Genomic DNA, 18,877 nt, shown 5'->3' with positions numbered 1-18,877 from the left:
AATACTTTTAAAAGACCTTCATTAATTTATTTAAAATGGAAATTGAGAGGTCCCCTATTCCTATTACTAATAAGAATACATTCCCAGAAAGATTAAGTTAATCACGTGTATTATCATAAGTCATAAACCCAAAAGAAATCAGGTAGAAATTCAAAGAAAACTACTTCTGAAAATATAATAGTTTTTATTAAGAATTCAGATTATGATCAATACTTCTCTAAATCTTAAGTTAGTACCAAACTGATACCAAATAAGCTGGTACCAAACTGACTCCAAATAACAGGACACTATCAAATGCACAAAGGGCAAGAATAACATCTTTAGACAAAAATATTTTCAAGTGCTCTCTAATTCTAAATTAAATGGTTTCAATAAATCATTAGAAGAACTGGGGGAAAAGGTCCCACAACTCCTATTTCTCAGCCATTAATCACTTCACAGGTCAACCCAGGATATACTGGTACGATTTTTATAGTCTATGTTTTCTCATCATATGAAAAATTTTAATACAGCCAAAGAAAGCTCTCAAACTGAGTAGGAAAGACATGTGGTATGAATGAGAAAGAATCAAATCATCACTGATTTGCTGTTATTTTAAGTATCTTTGATATAGAAAGCAGATTCTGTGTGGCTACACCTGTCCTAAAGAAAGTAAGCCTTCCATGAAAATGTGAATATAAATGTGAACCCCAAACCAAGATAACTACTCAGGATCCATTTCTGGAAAATTGAAGTTCAAGCTCTTAGAACAAATTATATAGCATTTCCTTCATTTTAGAAAGGTCAGAAAATATATGTTCACATTTTCTTACATATGTACAAACAAACAATGGAAGAATAAACAAGAAACTGGTTACCTATGGAGGCAGGGATAGGAAATAGCTGAAAAGATATGGAACCAAGAGTTTACAGTTATGTAATTTTTTTATTTTTGAACTATAGAAATGATTACCATTAAAAAATAAATGAGTACAATATTCTTACTGAAACAATCTTAAAACCATTTTCTCAAAACCTCCTCAGCGTTTATCATACCTTCTAAAAAACTGAAGTTCCTGGAAAAGAAGGGAAAGACTGATTTTCTATTACCCATTTAAGATTTGAAGAGGGTGAGGGTGGGGGAGGGACAACAGAGCCAGAGTGTGTTAAAACAAGACCTTCTGAATGTTTAATTCACTGTATTTCATTCCTTAAACATTACTAAAGAAACTCAAGAGTAAATTCTTCTCCTTAATAAAGATATTTGCTAAAAGGTAGTACAGCTTACAAAGCTTCATGTAAGTACATGCAGTTAAGCTTCAGCTACTTTTAATATGGCTTTTTAAAATCAACTATCTTGCTCAAATGGATGTTTCTTGGGCCAAAAAAAGCAACTCTGTGGAAAATACAAAGTTTGACTGATAAATTCAAACCCTATCAACCATTAATTTCAGCTCTATGGGGAAGGGTTAATCCAATTACCTTAGCTATTTACCCACACTGTTTTCTATAAGCATGGAGACCATGATAGCAGATTGATTAACACACCAGAAATTTAGGGAGGCAGTTGGTGTGGGGAAATAGAATGGGTTTGGAGTTAGACCTAAGGTTCTACCTCCTGATTCTACCTCCTGCTGATCCTAGGGAAATAAACTTCTCTGAACCTGTTTCTTTAATGACAAAATGAAGCTGATACCACCTAACTTGAAGGATCATTAGGAGAATTAAATGAAATGTCCACACTGGCAGGTTCCAGTTCATTTTGGGTGATCTATGCCGAGGACTTAGAAAAGGAAGAAAAAGATTTCCTTAGTGAATATTTTTGAGGTCACATGGAAGAAAACTTTATAAAGGAAGAAAATGATCTAAAATGGCAAGGAAAAGAACTTTTCTGGGAGTCAGGTAACTGGGATTTGTTCAAAAAGAATAACTGAGCATCTGTATTTAAAATTGAAGATATTTACTTCATCTATTTCCTAATTTACTCCTTTTTTTTTTTTTCACTTTGTTCAGATGTCAATATCCATTAGCCTAGAGGAATCATTTCAACATTCTAGAGGAAATATCCAGTGTAAGTAAACATGACTATCAAACTAAAAAATAAAAAACATCTAAATTAGATATTGGGTTTTAAATCACTGCAAACATTTATAAATATTTTCTTTCAGAAAATTTCCTATAGAATTCAAAGATGATCAGATGAGTACTACTTGTCAAAATAGGAAATTAGTTTTTTTAAATATGAGATCTTAAGACAAAAGTGTACTTGTGGAAGATTATTCCTTACTGGCAAAAACACTTGTTCCTAAAGTTAGAATATGAAGTTGTCACTGTTCAACTGTTTTTCACCTACAAAATAACAATTTCACTTTGAGTGTTCAATGTGTGCCAGAAATATCACATATTAGAGAACAGGGCCTCGGTTCTCAGGTAACATACAGATTTAGCCAAAGACAGATTAGAGGCATAGTCCATTCACTGTAGCTTAAAAAACAAAAACAAAAACAAAACTCTGACAAACCTATTCAGTTTCCCCTCTATATTTCAGTGCCATACAGGCTGAAACAATTAAGAACATTGTTTTTTCAATACATTACTGAATTTTTTCAATTCATTACTATGTTAAGGGAACTTGATAAAAAGCAGATTTCCTTAGATTCGGTCCTGACCATCTAGGATGTCTAGGATGCAGAAACCATGTTAAAATGGAGAGCGATGTTAGAAAAAGGAATTAAAAGAAGTTACCTCTTTGAGTGTTTTTATGTAATGTACCTTTTATTTCTTCATGTTACAGAGAAGATGTGCTCCTAATTCCCCTAAAAGTGTTTTTTCCTATAAATCACAGTCATGCATATAGTACAGAGAAAAAAGAGTGAAACTCACAAAATAACTGGGAGAGAAAAACTGGTAGCAAAACACCCAGAGTGTGGCTGTTTCTAATTAGAAATGTATCACCTAGCTCTCAGCTGTTTCAGACACTCCTATTCAGAAGTGTCACGCCCTGACCTCCTTCTACACATCTTCCACTTTTTAGTTGTACTACATATCTGAAAATGTGTGCACTAGAGGTTCACGTGAAGGAGAAACAAAAATGATTCTTTTTATTGTTTAGGAGAAATGTGGGAACTTCCCAGCCTCACCACCACCATATACACACTTGGAATGAGAAGGGAAGCAAGAGAAATTTATTCTAATCCTAAGAAGTCACTGTTAGGCTTGGAGATCTGAGGGAAAAAAGATGAAATTTGACATGGGGATGGAGGCAAAAGCTTTGCTCATTTTTGCTTGAATGCACACATTCTACACTGAGGTCACCTGTGAGGAACTAAAGGTTTCCCCTTAAGGTAACACATTTTAGGTTTTAACAATTCTGACTAATAACCAAGGAAGTGGAGAAAGCCTACTGATTTACTATTTGTTTAAGTTTCTTTCTGCAGAGGATGAACTGTGACACAATTTAGCCGCCAACTGCTACATTTTGAAAATAGAGCTTTTAAAAACCAGAATGGTTTTTGAAATGAAGCTCAACTCTCCGCACACCTCTTTCCAAACTAGTTTCTGCCCTCGCTCAATGACTAGGTCAACAGAGGGCTGGCCGCTGCCAACTGCCAAGGCTGATTCATAAAACCAGCAGCCTCTTTTCTAAGAGGGCCTTCCTTTCCTATGTTTTTTTAAAATTTTAAGTTTGATTTTCTTAAATTAAAAGAACCCCCCCCCCCCAAAGCTGCAGACATGAAACCTGTTTTTCAAGCACAACTCTGTAAAAACTGATTCTTGAGCTTTCTGGTTACTGCTTTTTACACACTCTTTCTTAATGAAGGAGTATTCGAGTTTCTTAACAAAACCACTCATGTAAACATTTACATGTGGGTCTTACTTGTTGAAACAGTTTACGACAGTTTTTCCCACTTTAATGTTAAATTTTGCATGAAAGCACTGATTTCACAGACCAATAAAGCTTTCTCATTTTTGTCAAAAGCAGCTAGATGATTTGCCAATTAAATATGTACTTTTCACCCACTGTTCCCTCTCTCACACACACCCTCTGGAAACCGTACCTGAGAAGCAAACTACAACTTCCTCCAAATTCACAGACGATCGCTCTAGTTTTAGGGGAACAAAACCTGGGGTTTCCAGTGCAGTCAGCCTTAAACCTTTGTGTCTGTCACAGGAAAGAACAAAAGGCAGCGCTTCCTCCCCCTGCCCCTCCTTAGCACTGGAGGCAGGCTTGACAGAACACTTCTTGAGAAAAAGGAGACCACGCCAAAGCTGGTCCGCTTCCCCTCCACACACACACACACACACCTACCCCAGCTACCCACCTTGGATAGCTGCCTCCTGAGGCTAAAGCGCTGAACCATGGTCACCCTGAGTAATCTTCAGACAAAGCAATCCACGAAGGGAAGGGCTTTTTAAAAAACAGCTTCTTGGAAAAGTCGGTGGCAAAACATTCTGAAGACTGTCACAGAAGTCCAAAGAACGTGCCTGGGAGCCTCAGCAAACTTGGAAGCCCTTCATTGTTCTACGGGCAGGAGGGCCGAGCCCTCGGCGGCGGGAGAGGGCGGAATCCCGAGGCTGCTGCGCCCAGCGCCCAGTGGGGCTAGCACTTCCTGTGAGTCAGCCGAGAGGGGTCCAGGCAGAAGGACCACCCCTTCCCCTTCCACCAAATCATTAGCCGAGGATGCCGCCGCGGTGCCACCTGAGCCTCCGGGGGACGGACCTGATGTTCTGGTCTGTGTGGGAGGAGGACTGGCGCGCCGGGGTCAGAAGGCATCTGCCTCCAGGAGAAACCGGCCCGGTAGCAACCTCTCCCACCGAGAGCCCTCCGAGGAGAGGGGGTCCTCGGCAAAGGCAGCACCCCCTCCTCAACCTCCGCGGCAGGTAACCCGCTGGGCGAATCGGTGTGAGTAAAAGCACTGCTCGGAGGGGGAAACTCCTCCCCGCCGGCTCGCGGCTCGGCAGCCGTCCGGCTTTGTCTGAGCAGCTGGCCGAGCCTTTCCTCTTACTCACAGGGAGGGGTCCGCCGCCCCGGGCAGGAGTATCAGGTGCACAGACGCGCATTCCGGGGGTGACTTCAACTTCGTTAGGAAGTGAAACACGTTAAAGCCGTCTCCGGAGTGCTTGCCCTCTCTCATTAGAACAATGCAATTTTAAAAAATCTACACACAAAAGGAACAGCTCAGACTGAATTAATGTAGGTTAGAGGTCTGAAAAATGGCAACTGTGAGGGCAGCTCCAAAGAGAAAAAATATTTTTCTATCATCTGCCAGTCTCTTCCTAGCCATTCAACTCTGCTTCCAGAAAACTGAGGTAAGGATAAAGCTTCATTTTAATCAAACTTTCCACTCTACATCCTCCTTTCCTAATTCTCCATTACTTCTGCATGAATTTAGTAACTGGCCAAGGCAGAACTTTCGGGCATATATTAATTTTTCTTTGCACTAGTGACTCTCAATTCCCTGTAAGCACAATGGCATCTTAGGCATACAGCCTTTGGTAAAATGAACCTACTATGTGCAGTCAATGTGTTATGCATTTCACATCTATCATCTCACTGATTTCTCAAACAACCCTGTGAAATACGTATTAATATCTAACTCAGAAGAGCAAAGCAGGGATCTTCTCTCTAAAACCATATAGTGGTACTAATTTTTTCTTCAGCCAAGAAAAGTGAAAAACGAATTTGAAAACAGATCTTTATGGAATGGTTATTTTCAACCATGCCTATATCACACACTACTGTTTCCAATTATCACTGAGTATTATGCACAATTTTTTAAACTCCACCTAAAGTATGACACACACATTTCACAATACCTTAGGAAGAGTAGAAAAGAGGTACCAAATTCAAGGTTTCAAAAAATTACTCTAACCAAAATGCGTATATAAAATTTTTATTCCAAAAACTTTAAATGGAAAGGGAGCTAGGTTTAGAGTATGCAATGTAACCTAATATTTAAACTAAATGATTGGAATTTACTTCCAAGTGGAAAGTAGCTTGACAGAGAACTTGAGTTCTGTGTGTTTTATTTTTCTAATGGTAAGAGTACCAGTGCCTCCATTTTTCTCCTACACAGATAATAACCAAGTATTCAGAAAACTTCTGAGAAAACAGAAGAATTAATGAGATGCTGGTGTGGAAACAATGAAATTCCTTACAGAAAGAAATAGTATCTTTAAACATAAACAGATGTTTCTGATACAAGCAACTAGAATCTCAGATCATTGCTGATAAGATTCTAACTCTAACCCTACCAAAAAAAAAAAAAAAAAGGAAAGAGGAAAAGGAATTAGAAAAAAATGTCAAGGTGGGGAGGGTACAGCTGAGTGGTAGAGTACAATGGTAGAGTGCATGCATAGCATGCATGAGGTCCTGGGCTCAATCCCCAGCATCTCCATTAAAAATAAACAAATAAACATAATTACCACCACCACCATGGCCAAAAAAAAAAACACTGTCAAAAGTCAACAGACTTTTTTTTTTTTTTTTTTTTTGCTGTATGATATGGTACATTTAATGTGTACCTAACTGAATGGGGTATAAATCCTCAAAGTTCCAGATATACATAAAAAGACTTAAAAGCATGGTGTCTTCATTCGTGGAGGAACCTACTCATTTTTGCCTATTAAAATAAAGATAAAACTCTAATTGTTTAAGTGCAACAAAACCTGTTAAAAATCATGTGAGTGCATGATTGCAATTTATTCCTTGATAAAAAGGAAAAAGAACCTGAGAAGATCCTCAATAAACTGAGCTGTTAAGGACTATAAATTTGATCTATTTTGAAGAGTCTGGTGGCCTTCTGGATGAAAATAGTAGACCAAGATCAAAGTTTACAAAATAATAACAGGAAAGATAGAAGTGCATAACCTGAAGAAGAATCAACAGCTCTGCAGTCACTATTACTCCAGGACCCTAATATACAATGCCACTTTCAGTAGCCTGTGACTAAAAATCCACACATCCTTATACTCTGGTGTGGAAGCAGACAAGAATTGTTCATGGGTCCTTAATGCTTTTTGGATCATATACTGTTTGTGAATCTGTTAAAACCCACAGACTCAGTCACTGGAGTGACATACACGAATGGACATGCACAGTGTTTTTGATACAATTTCAAATAGTTCATGGATTCTCCTAAAGCTTGTCTACAGACCCTCTATTAAGAATTATTGGGAAAAGGAACCCTTTTACACTGTTGACAGGAATGTAAACTGATGCAGCCACTGTGGAAAACAGTATGGGGGTTTCTCAAAAAACTAAAAATAGAACTACCATAGAACTACCATATCATACAGCAATTCCACTCCTGGCTATATACCCGAGAAAAACAAAAACACTCATTTGAAAAGATACTTGCACCCTGATGTTCACAGCAGCATTGTTTACAACTGCCAAGATATGTCCACCAACGGACGAATGGATAAAGATGTGGTATATGTATACAATGCAATACTACCCAGCCATGAAAAAGTGAAATGTTGCTATTTGCAGCATCACGGATGGACTTGGAGGGTATTATGCTAAGTGAAGTAAGTCAGAGACACACAAATACTGTATGGTATCACTGATGTGTGGAATCTAAAAAACAAAACAAATTAGTGAATATAAGGAAAAAGAAGCAGACTCACAGATACAGAGAACAAACCAGTGGTTATTAGTGGAAAGAGGGGAAGGAAGACAGACAATACAGGGCAGGGGATTAAGAAGCACAAACTATTATGTATAATATAAGCTACAAGGATATGTTGTACAACATGGGGAATATAGCCAATATTTTATAATAACCATAATTGGAATATAACCTTTAAAAATCACAAATCACTGTATTTGTACACCTGTAACTTATAAAATACTACTGTACATAAACTATACTTCAAAAAACCAAAACACTCCTGTTCCTGTCATGACTAAAGAAGAGTTGAGCATCTATCACTAAGCAGTCTTGTCTTCTGCTTTCCAGCATAGGTAACTTACTTCCAAAGCCACAAATGGTCTTTGTGAAATGGTACTTTATTTTGTTTTAATTTTTCTTCACATCATTATAGGAAAAAAAAAATTTATTCTCCTTGTCTTGTCCATCACATATAACCCCACACTGGGGATAATGTTATTATCTATTGAACTGTATTTTTTTTCTGCACACATATACATGCATACATGTTTGTTTGACAAAACTAGGACTACACTGTTATTACTAAAAAAAAAATCACAAATACCTTGGATGAAAACTTATGAAATTTAAATAACCATCACAATTTAGCTGGTTCCTATATTTAAAACACTTATCCCTCCCCCTATACCAACTTCATTCTTAAATTCTCTGTAAATACATTTTTGTCGATTTTGTTTACTCTTTCAAAAAACGTCTTGGTTTGACTGATTTTTTTTTCCATTGTTTTGTTTTAATCTGTGTTTTACTTATTTCCTCCCTGATCTTTATTATTTCTTTCCTTCTGCTAACTTTAGGTTTTGTTTGTTCTTCCTTTTCTAATTCTTTTAGGTGGTATAAACACATTTTAAAAATAAACTGATATTGAAGTCTTGTACTATTGAACATCGTGTACTACAAGCTACATTTTTACAGGGAAGGAAACTAAAATTCAAAGAGATTTTCAAACTTTCTCCAAATCACAGAGTTGGTATTAGAGTTGGGACCAGAACCTCAAAACACCCAGATTTCACAACACCGCATTTCTCATTACATCATGCTTCCTCCTATTTTTCAATCTAAAATGCACTAAAAAAGAACACCACTTAAGACACTCACATAACAAACTTTTTTTTGTAAACTGCATAATTATTCCATTTTAAAAACTTGAATCTTTATACTCTGTTATGTGTTTTTCACTAAGGCCTGACACACTGGAAGTAATATGGTTACAGCTTCTTCCCTTATCTCTCTGGTGTCCAGTCTTATAACAGAGTTCTATTAAATAAATCTTATTGTTCAAACATTATTGTGGGTTTTAACCAGCTTCCTGTGATAACCCAGTAGAAGTAACTGCACAGTGCCAGCTACCAGTTCATCAATAAAACTGTAAGCCCTTAACTTTTAAGATTTCTTTATGCAACACAATGTCATTGGGGAAAGCTCCCTCTCATTCATGCTAAACAAGCATTTATGATACCAGACACTCACTATAGAATGAAACATTCCCTTTACTTAAGGAAAGGTCACAATCTAGGAAAGAAATAGAAAACTTAATTGTCATAAATGTGTCGAGTGCTATAGTACAAGAACAGTAGTGGCACAAAAAAAGGAGAGATGAACTTTCTGTGGGACAAGAAAAGTCTCAAAGTTGGAATCTTTAAGTTTGGATAGAAATTTTGCAAATGGACACAAAAGGGGAAGGGTGTTTCAGGCAGTGGAAAAAACACAAGTTAAAGACAAAAAGGTACAAATCAAGTGCTAAATAACTTTCAGTTTTTCCACAGTAACAAAGCAACATGTTGTAAGCCTGAACATTTTTCAGAATATTTTTTCTTTGTGGAATGAGAATGTAGATTTTAACAAAATTCAGTTATTCCTTCTTTTTAAACTGCACTTTTGTTAACTATTTTTCTATAAACTGCCCAAATGGGACTAGCCCATCATTAACAAAAAATAATGTGATAGGTTCTGTCTTTACAGAAATTATGATTATTTTAATTATTATCTGCCTTTAAAGCAAGGAGAGAGGAAAATCTGTTTTCAAAAAGTTTAGTAAATAATGCCACCAGTTTCACGAATCCCTGTGGCAATTCAGGCCCCTTGACTGATATGAGATTTCTGTTTTGCAGAAATAAAATTCTTTTGGGACTCCAACAACAGATAACAATACAGATACCACATTTTATCTACCTAGGAACAGAGTAAGTAACCTGTGAAGTTATTTACAAAAGTCCAAGTCACTGTCAATATAAATAATCCTGAAAATAGTACAATTTATGAAGTAGTAAGACGTTAAAAGATACTGATGACCAAAATTTTGAATACCTAATCATGTTCAATTCCATAACTAGCTCATTGTGATGGCTGATTTATAGAATAGCCAACCATGTCAAATTAACATCTGTATTTTGATGAAATGGACATGGCTCTTTCAACTGTGCTCAATTAAGGCTGCCTCCTTTTACATCAGCAGTGTTTTAGGCCTTGCATTTATTCTGCACCCCTCCCCCAAATCATGCCATGCATCATCTGCAGTGAATGCATACAAGGGAAAGGGAGTAAAGGAAACGAAGGCAAGAGGAAAGGTGGGATAGAGTTTATTATATGCCTACTAAGCGCCAAATAACCAACATGATTACTGTTTGCTATGCTGCAAAGAACATGCAGCAAGATTACATATGCGTATTATTTAAACACTATAAAATCAAGTTCTTAAAATGGTTCACAAGGTGTTTCCTGTGCTGGTCCCTGCTTTCCCTCTCCAGACATCTCAGATTACCTTCAACTTGACTCCAAACCTCATCTTAGACTTTTGTTCCTTCAGGAAAGTCTTCTCTATCAACCCTGAACGACTCCTTTCTCTTCCTTTCCAATTGATTCTTAATACACTGTTTTGTAATTTCCCTATCTGCATGCCTGTCATCAAAACATAAGTTTCTCAGGGGCAGGGACCCTGGCATGTACTAGATCAAATATTTATTAAATATTCATTGAATGAATGGCTTAAAAGTAGATGGCAGCACTTAATGGCTCTATAAAACTTTTAAAAGTTTCTAAGACATTCTGGATTTCCTTCTCTTGCCCACAACCATCTCCCTTACCCACAAACTCCCTGATTTTTCCACTTAATTAAATTCTACTTGCTCTTCTGTTCCATTTTGTAAGAATTAATTTTATTTACTATTTGTCACTTATCTCCCACTTATGATTCTATATCATTTAACATTCTCCAATGAAATGTTTCCTGTAAAAATTTGGAAAATACAGTAAAATTGTTATTGAAAATACAAGAAAATTTATTATTAACATCACCACACAGAAGTAACCACTATTTGTATTTTGATAAATTTTCATCAGGGCTTTGTTTCTTACTATATAAGTCATTTATAAATGCTTAATAGTTATAACCACTGTTATCAGTTTTACCCTTCCTTTACTATGAATTTATATACTATCTACTTGTAAAAATATGCAGTATTATCTGTAGGCTAGCTTTATTTTTCTTAACCCAACTAGTATCATACCATACATATTATATGAAGCTTCCTCTGCTGTGGTCTGAATGTCTATTTCCCCCCAAAAATTCATATGTTGAAATCCTAAAGCTCACCGTGACAGTATGAGGAAGTGGGGCCTTTGAGAAGCACTGTAATTGCCAGGTGGGACTAATGCTCTTATGAAAGAGGCCCCTTGGAGCTCCCCAGCCCCTTCCAGTATGTGAGATACAACAAGGGGTCTGAGACCCAGAAGAGAGCCCTCCCCAACCATGCTGGAACCAGATCTTGGATGTCTATCTGGCCTCTGCAACTTGTAAGAAATAAATTCTGTGCTATTTGGTTATAGCAACCCAAATAAACTAAGATATCAATTTTTTAAAATTCAACAATTTACTTGGAAATTTTCTCAGTACATATGGATCCTCCCTATTTAACTGATGCCAAGTATTCCACAGTATAGGTAGAACAGATTAGCCATTTTGTTGTGATCATTTAGGTTATTTTCTACATTTCTGCCAGTACAAACATTACTGGCTGTACAAACCTGGTTTTGGATGTGTAATTTTTTTTTTCCTTCAAGATAGACACTAAGATATGATCTACTGAAGATCCATCTCAAACTTATTTTTTTTGGAAGTCCTCCCTGTGCTGTTCAGTTCACTGTCATCTCTGCTTCTGTATAATTCACAGTGATAATTCTTATACTTTTGTATTTGTTATGTAGATCCTGTACTGTTATTTAGTTTTTTTATGCATTAAGGTTGTTTTTCTTCAAATTAAAAATAAGCACCTCAAAGGATTACATCTCATGCTTTCTGTATCCCAATTGCACAGTATCTTATACATGGTAGACATTCAATAAATATTTGTGGAACACCATGAAAACTTTAAAAGAAAACATGGTCTTGTCTGATAGGATTACCTTATTTCTTTATTCCAAAATAAAAGATTACATGAACTCTAACACTGGAATATTACTGCTTTAGATTTCATTTTCTCCATGAACCTTACAAAGGACAAAACCAAAATGCCTTACTCAAGTACAAAATATTACATCTATGATTTCTTTTTACCTACATGTCTTATAAAGAGAAACATTATCTGGCAGGATTTATATACTTCAAAAGTGATACTAGGGAGAGTAATGCCAGCAAAATGGCCAACTAGGAAAATACAGGCCCTCCTTCACCCACAGAGACACTGAGTTAACAGCAATATAAAGACCAGAACACCACCATGAGAACTCTGGAGAGCAGTTAAGAAGTGATAGCACCCGGGCTATTATCAATCCAACACAAGATTCCAACGCAAGGGGTAGGAAAATCCGTAGTGTTTGGTCACCCATTCACGCTGCTCCCCCTGCACAGCAGAGCGTGAAGCAACCAGGAAGAAACCCCTCATGCCAGGTCTCTTCCCTCGGGAACACAAACAGAACAGACAATCTGAACAACACTGGCTTGTCTGGGGACCACCTGAGGGACTGGCTTCTGTTTGGGGTAACTCGGAGCACTAACAGGACAGGAACCAGAGCAGCAAGACACTGTAAACAAGAGGCAAGAAGCACCCTGGAGCTGCAGCGCTACAGGCAAATCCCAGGGGAGGCTGAGATCAGAAAAGGCTTGGGAGGTTCCACAAGGAATCCAGTATGCAAGGGCCAGGATACATGGTTGCTTTTTCATATGCCCAAATCCCAGCAAAAAACGACTAAGCATGTAAAGAAACAGGGAGGTATGGACCATTTAAAGGAACAAAATTAAATTCCAGAAAGAGACTCTAAAGAAACACAGATCTATGAGTTGTCACACAAAGAATTTTAAGTAACGGTCATTAATGGTCTCTTCAATAAATGTTGTTGGGAAAAGAACAAAATGGGACCAAAATTAACCCAAAATGGATTAAAGACCTGAATGTAAGACCTGAAACTATAGAACTCCTAGAAGAAAACATAAGCAGTAAGCTCCCTGACATCAGTCTGGGCAGGGACTTTTTGGATTTGACACCAAAAGCAAAGGCAACAGAAGTAAAAATAAACAAGTGGCAATACATTGACTAAGCTTCTACACAGCAAAGGAAGCAATCAACAAAATGAAAAGGCATTGTACTGAATGGGAGAAAATACCTGCAAGTCATACAACTGAAAAGGTGTTAATATCAAAAAAAAAAAAATATATATATATATATATATATAAACCCTCATACCAGTCAATGAAAAATCAACCTGATTAAAAAATGGGCATGAACTGATATTTTCCCAAAGATGACAAAAAATGGCCAAGAAGCATATGAAAAGATACTCAACATCACTAATCATCAGGAAAATGCACATCAAAACCCCAAGATTTCGCCTTATACATGTTAGGATGGCTTCTATCAAAAAAACAAAACAAAAACAAAGCAAAATAAGTGTTCCCAAGGTTATGAAGAAATCGGAACCCCAGTATACTGACGTAAAATAGTGCAACTGCTGTGGAAAAATGGTATGGCAGTTCCTCAAAAAATTAAAAATAGAATTACCATATGATCCAGTAATCCTACTTCTGGGTTTATATGCAAAAGAACTGAAAGCAGGGTCTCGAAAAGGTATTTGCACATCCATGATCTCAGCAGCACTATTCACAACAGCCAAGATGTGGAAGCAAACCAAATATTCATCAGTAGATAAATGGACAAACAAAACGTGGTCTACAACACACACGGGGGAATATTACTGAGTCTTAAAGACAAATTCTGTATGATTCCACGTTTCTGAGGTATCAGTTCATAAAAACAGAAAGAAGAATAGTGGTTACCAGCGGCTGAGGGGAGGGAAGAAAAGAAGAGTTTTTAAATGGGTATAGAGTTTCGAATTTGCAAGATGAAATAGTTTGGAAATCAATTTCAAAACAATGTGAATACACTTAACACTACTAAAATGTACACTTAAGTGTGGTTAAATAGTAAATTTTACATTATGTTTTTTTACCACAATTTTTTTAAAGTTACACTAATTGTATTTCTATTTCTAAGTATGCTTCTTTGATTCAGCACTTGTGTTTCCTTAAACCTCTCTCCTTTTCTTGCATTTTAGCATGGAGATCAACTAATAGATGTCTTTTTCCAGAAAAATGGAATATTCTCTAAGTAACAAGACATTCTCTCCAGATAGAAATGAAGAATTTTGACAATGACACATCACTGCAGAGCTTTAAAGACCTAGTACCAAAAAAAATACCTTATTGCCAAGAAAAAGAGTAAGAGCTACTTCTACTCCTTTCTAATTTTTCCTTCATACCTTGTTACTCATAAGCACTCAATGTTAAAAAAGAGAATTCTTTAAAACATAATCAACTTCTTTAGTCCTCATCTAAATTCTATTTCTCATATGTGTCATTTTTTAAAGAACAATAATTACATTAAAATAACTACAACACTAAGTGAAATAATTATAATTCTGAGGTTCTGTTCTCTCAAGTGGTCCCCCAACACAACTGTTTACAATGTCCAGAGCGTGTGAACATGAACATCACCACAGCCAGACACACAAAGGGACAACTCTTCCTTCATAGACTACAGAAACATCTCTAGCAGTAAAATGACAACATTAGTCAAAAGAAGAGACCCAAAGATCACATATGAATGGTTGACAAACCAAGCAACAAGAGGTTTTTTTTGTTTTGTCTTGTTTTTTGGTGGGGGGAGATAATTAAGTCTACTTATTTACTTTTTAATGGAGGTACTGGGGACTGAACCAGTACCCAGGGCCTCCTGCATGCACTCTACCACTTGAGCTACACCCTCCTCAACAAAGTTGTTTGGAATTGTTGTCTTTCTTTTGAGAGGATTCTTTTGAGAGGACCATCTGAGCATTATGAAATGTCATCCTTTACCTCCAGTAACACTTATTGCCTGAACGTCTAACTTATCTAGCTTTAACATCTTTCTTTTGGTTAGTGTTTATTATCTTTCCATATCTTTTTACTTTTTTTACTTTTCTGTGGTCCAATAACAAATGACAGCTTTTGGATTTTCTTCAGTCAGGTAAGTACTTGGTAGGGTAGTGGGTGGTGTGAGGAAATAAAAAACAAACAAGCCTATTTATGCCAAATGTATAGAAAGGTCAGGACTTAGAAGTGTCGGGGGCTATTCTAAAATTTTACAAGGGCATTGGGTTAGGTCTGAAAACAGAAGAATTGTAAGTACTTAAAATGAGCAGTTAGATCAGCAGCTCATTCTCCTGACACACAGGGGATCAGTCCAGAGATTTATTTTCTGGGGAGACTGAAACAAGGGACAAGAAGGATTCTAGATTAAGAGACCTGAGACATAGCTGAGGTCTGGAATGAGGTACCATTCTAAGAACAGAAGGATTAAACTGATAAATGAAAACTTCAGACCTCTTCCTCCTAGTATTCCACAACACAAGGCGGACAAGCTTATTACCACTACCATCATCCATCCACCAGCACAGGTAAAAGTCTGAATAATTGCTGTGGAAAAACTGACTGAAGATAAGACCTACAGATACTGATAAGGGGAGGGGTCTGCAATAAAGTGGACCTCTGCCCAATTACTCTGCGGTGAAAGCCATCCACCTACCAGAGCTCACAAAGGAGAGCTTCCCATACCATTTTAATGCCTTCCTCAAACATGAAGAGAAAGCCATGGATGACCAGACACTTGAGAAAAGCTTCTAACAAAAATTCAGAGATTAAAACACCCAGGGGGGGGAGAGAGAGAGAGAGAGAGAGAAGAGAGAGAGACTCTGAAGAGACAGAGACAATATAGGAAGCAAGAGAAAATATCCTCAGTGACAAAACAAAACCTATATAATAAGAACAGGATGTTAGGGAAAAAGTATTCATCAAAGAGGAAAAAGCACTTGAGAGAACTAAAAATATGATAAAAATACTTAATAGAAGGATTGGAAAGTAAGTTTTAAGGAAACTTCTCAGAAGTCAGAATAAAAGAAAGAGACAGAAAATAAGGAACCAGAACAAAATAAAAGGCTACATCACGAGATTCAACTGACTAACAAAAAGAGAACAGCTGTGGGGGAGAAAATTAAACAAACAGTATAAATGAACTACAGCTATATGCAGTAACCTGGATCAACCTTAGAAAAAAAAAATTGGGGTGTGGCTTAAACATTAATTTCTCACACTTCTGGAGGTTGGGAAGTCCAAGATCATGGTGTTGGCAGATTCAGTGTTTGGTGAGAATCCTCCTCCTGGTTCATAGCAGGAGTCTTCTCGCTGAGTCCTCCCATGGTGGAAAGGGTCAGAAAAATATTTTTGCATAAAAAGCAAGTCACAGAAGACTATAGAAGCTTTAATATCACTTTATAAAGCCCCTAAACAAGTACAACAATGTCACATACATATGTAATTCACTTTTTTTTTAAGTAAATAAAAGTGAATGAAATAAAACATTTTTGAACAGTAGGAGATTCACACACAGTTCTAAGAGCATGGTGATGGTGATGACCCCATCCTTTAGTTGTGTGGTAGGTTCACAGGTCATTTGTTTATCACTGTGTGTCATATTACATAAGTTTATTTTTATATGAATAAAATATTGTGTAATAAAAAATTTAAAACAAAATCAGCTTTTCTCCCGTCAGGTTAGAGCTTGGCAGGTTAGTGGGAGGTGTGGTGAAAACGAATTTGAAGATTTTGATGGAATAACAATTGATATTGTAAGAGTCTTCTAATGTTTCTAGATACAGTCTTTCAGTTTTCCAGATTGAAAGGACCCACAAGTATCCAGCCCAACAAATGCCAAGACTCACACCAAAGCTCATCACTGTAAAACTTCAGGACAGCAGAGACAGAGAAGACTTAAAAACTGCTACCCAGAGGACTGAGAATTAGTATGGCACCTGATGCTAGTAGCATCAGCAGCTAGAAGATATAAAGACACAATGCTTTATAAAATTCTATGGGAAATTATTTCCAACCTAAAATTCCACACCCAGTCAATGAAGTATTAGAGCAAAATAAAGAAATTTTGAAATACATATAAATTTCTGGAAAACTATCTTCCATGCATCCTTTTTCATAAGGCCCTCTGGATAATGTGCTTCATAAAAAAAAAAAAGAGTAAGTCTATAAAGAAGACAACATGAAACCAAGGAAACAGGGATCTTTTAACAGATTAAGAAGTTCCATGACAAAAGCTGTGCGGTCTTAGAGAGCAATCAGCTCAAGAGTGAGGACTCCAGGAGGCGTATCGCCAAGAAAAAGATCTGAGAACACATAATGTTTTTCAAAGTACTGAGAGAAGATTTATAGTTCTTACAAAATTTGGAGATGACCTAATTACAGCTATAAAGAATAATAAAAATTGAAGCAATTAACTCCATAGACAACAAAAAACTGTATAAAAGGGGAAATGTAATCATATTATACTCTAAGGTCCAAGGTGTGAAAAATTCATACTGGCAAAATGTAAACAATATATTGAAATTTAAGTAAATTTAGTAAGATGTGGGCAGGAGAGATAACATGAGCTAAATCATCAACTTCATTGTAGGAAATCAACAGGTATTATCTAAAATGGGAAAAAAAATAGTGTTAAGCATGTTATTTTAAAATTATTTAGCTAAATTCCAGAATAAAAAGTTAATAAAAGTTTAAATATGGTTGTTTGAGGAAAGTAGGAAACAGGATAGAGTTCTGGTTATCAGAAACTCGGACAGTAAAGCCTTTTAAAAAGAAGTTTTATACTACGTGATCAACATAAAAATTAAAATAACTTTTCCTTGGGTTAAATATGCTGAAGAAAATAGTTGTTTGTGAGAGCTTTGACAACCTGAAAGATGACAGTAAATGAGTCTATGGAAACTCCATCACAAAAATTATTTAAAATAGCAGATTCACAAGCAAGTAGAATTTTTATACTTCTAGTCGTGTTGAAAAGCAGAGATGATGTTTAAATTCTTGATTTCCACAATTCCACAGAGATTCATACTGAAATAATATTAATTTCTTAACATCATTTGTTCCTGTAGCTTATTGTGTCCTAAAGTCACAATTCAGTCTTCCTTTGTCAGAATGCTTTTCAGTGCTTCCAGCTGTGATTTCAAAAATGGTACTAGGACAATACTGAATTGTGAAGCCATAGTGAATGATGAGAGAGAGAAGCTAACAGGAAGAAAAACTTACAAGGGTACAAACCTTAATTAAGAGAAATAAAGACAGTTCCTATAGAAAATACATATTTAAAACACTTAAATAATAGAAAAGAGTGGCTTTTGCTATTTTTCACATTGAACATATGATATTGTGATTTATGATACATATCTATTTTGGTCTTATGTCCATGGTTCCTAGATTGTGGCTCCCAAGACTCCTGGAATTCCTAAGAGGTAAAACCAATGGGAGCATCTTTTGTTACAATATTTGGTCTTTGGTCCGCAGTTCCTCAAAAAGCTTCAGAATATAAAGGTGAAATGGGTGTCTTATTATTCATAACAAGCCCCCTTCAACCACACCTGAATTTATGTTAATAAGGTGACTTTTATAAAGCCCCTACGTAACCCATGGATGGTGGGTTCCATGCCAGGGGAACCAACCCCCCAGGGGACCCACTCATGTGATTAGAGGGCTAGAACTTTCAGTCCACCCCACCCAACCCAACCCCGACTCCTAGGGAAGGAAAGAAGGACTAGAGATTACACTCAGTCACCAAAGACAAATGGTTTAATGAATCACACCTACGTAATGAAGCTTCCATAAAAATCCCTGGACTATCTGGAGATAGTCTGGA

General features: G+C 36.6%; 1 protein-coding gene across 9 annotated transcripts in view; it reads right to left on the bottom strand.

Moving 5' to 3' along the window:
- The window catches only part of TMCC1 (transmembrane and coiled-coil domain family 1), a 180,301-nt gene that overhangs the window by 94,087 nt on the left and 67,337 nt on the right, over window positions 1–18,877 (bottom strand). The window contains exon 1 of one of the 9 annotated variants that reach the window (XM_031470958.2): window positions 4,302–5,133. The exons of the other annotated variants lie outside the window; for them this stretch is intronic. Coding sequence (XP_031326818.1) covers window positions 4,302–4,340 — 39 coding nt within the window. The 5' untranslated portion in view covers window positions 4,341–5,133. Of the gene's footprint in view, window positions 1–4,301; window positions 5,134–18,877 lie in introns of those variants that run through there. 9 annotated transcript variants of the gene reach the window in all.

The sequence above is a fragment of the Camelus dromedarius genome, chromosome 17 (genome assembly GCF_036321535.1).
Source record: "Camelus dromedarius isolate mCamDro1 chromosome 17, mCamDro1.pat, whole genome shotgun sequence".
Classification (NCBI taxonomy): domain Eukaryota; kingdom Metazoa; phylum Chordata; class Mammalia; order Artiodactyla; family Camelidae; genus Camelus; species Camelus dromedarius.
Note: the sequence above shows the minus strand (reverse complement) of the source record. Positions and strands in the feature narration are given on the sequence as shown.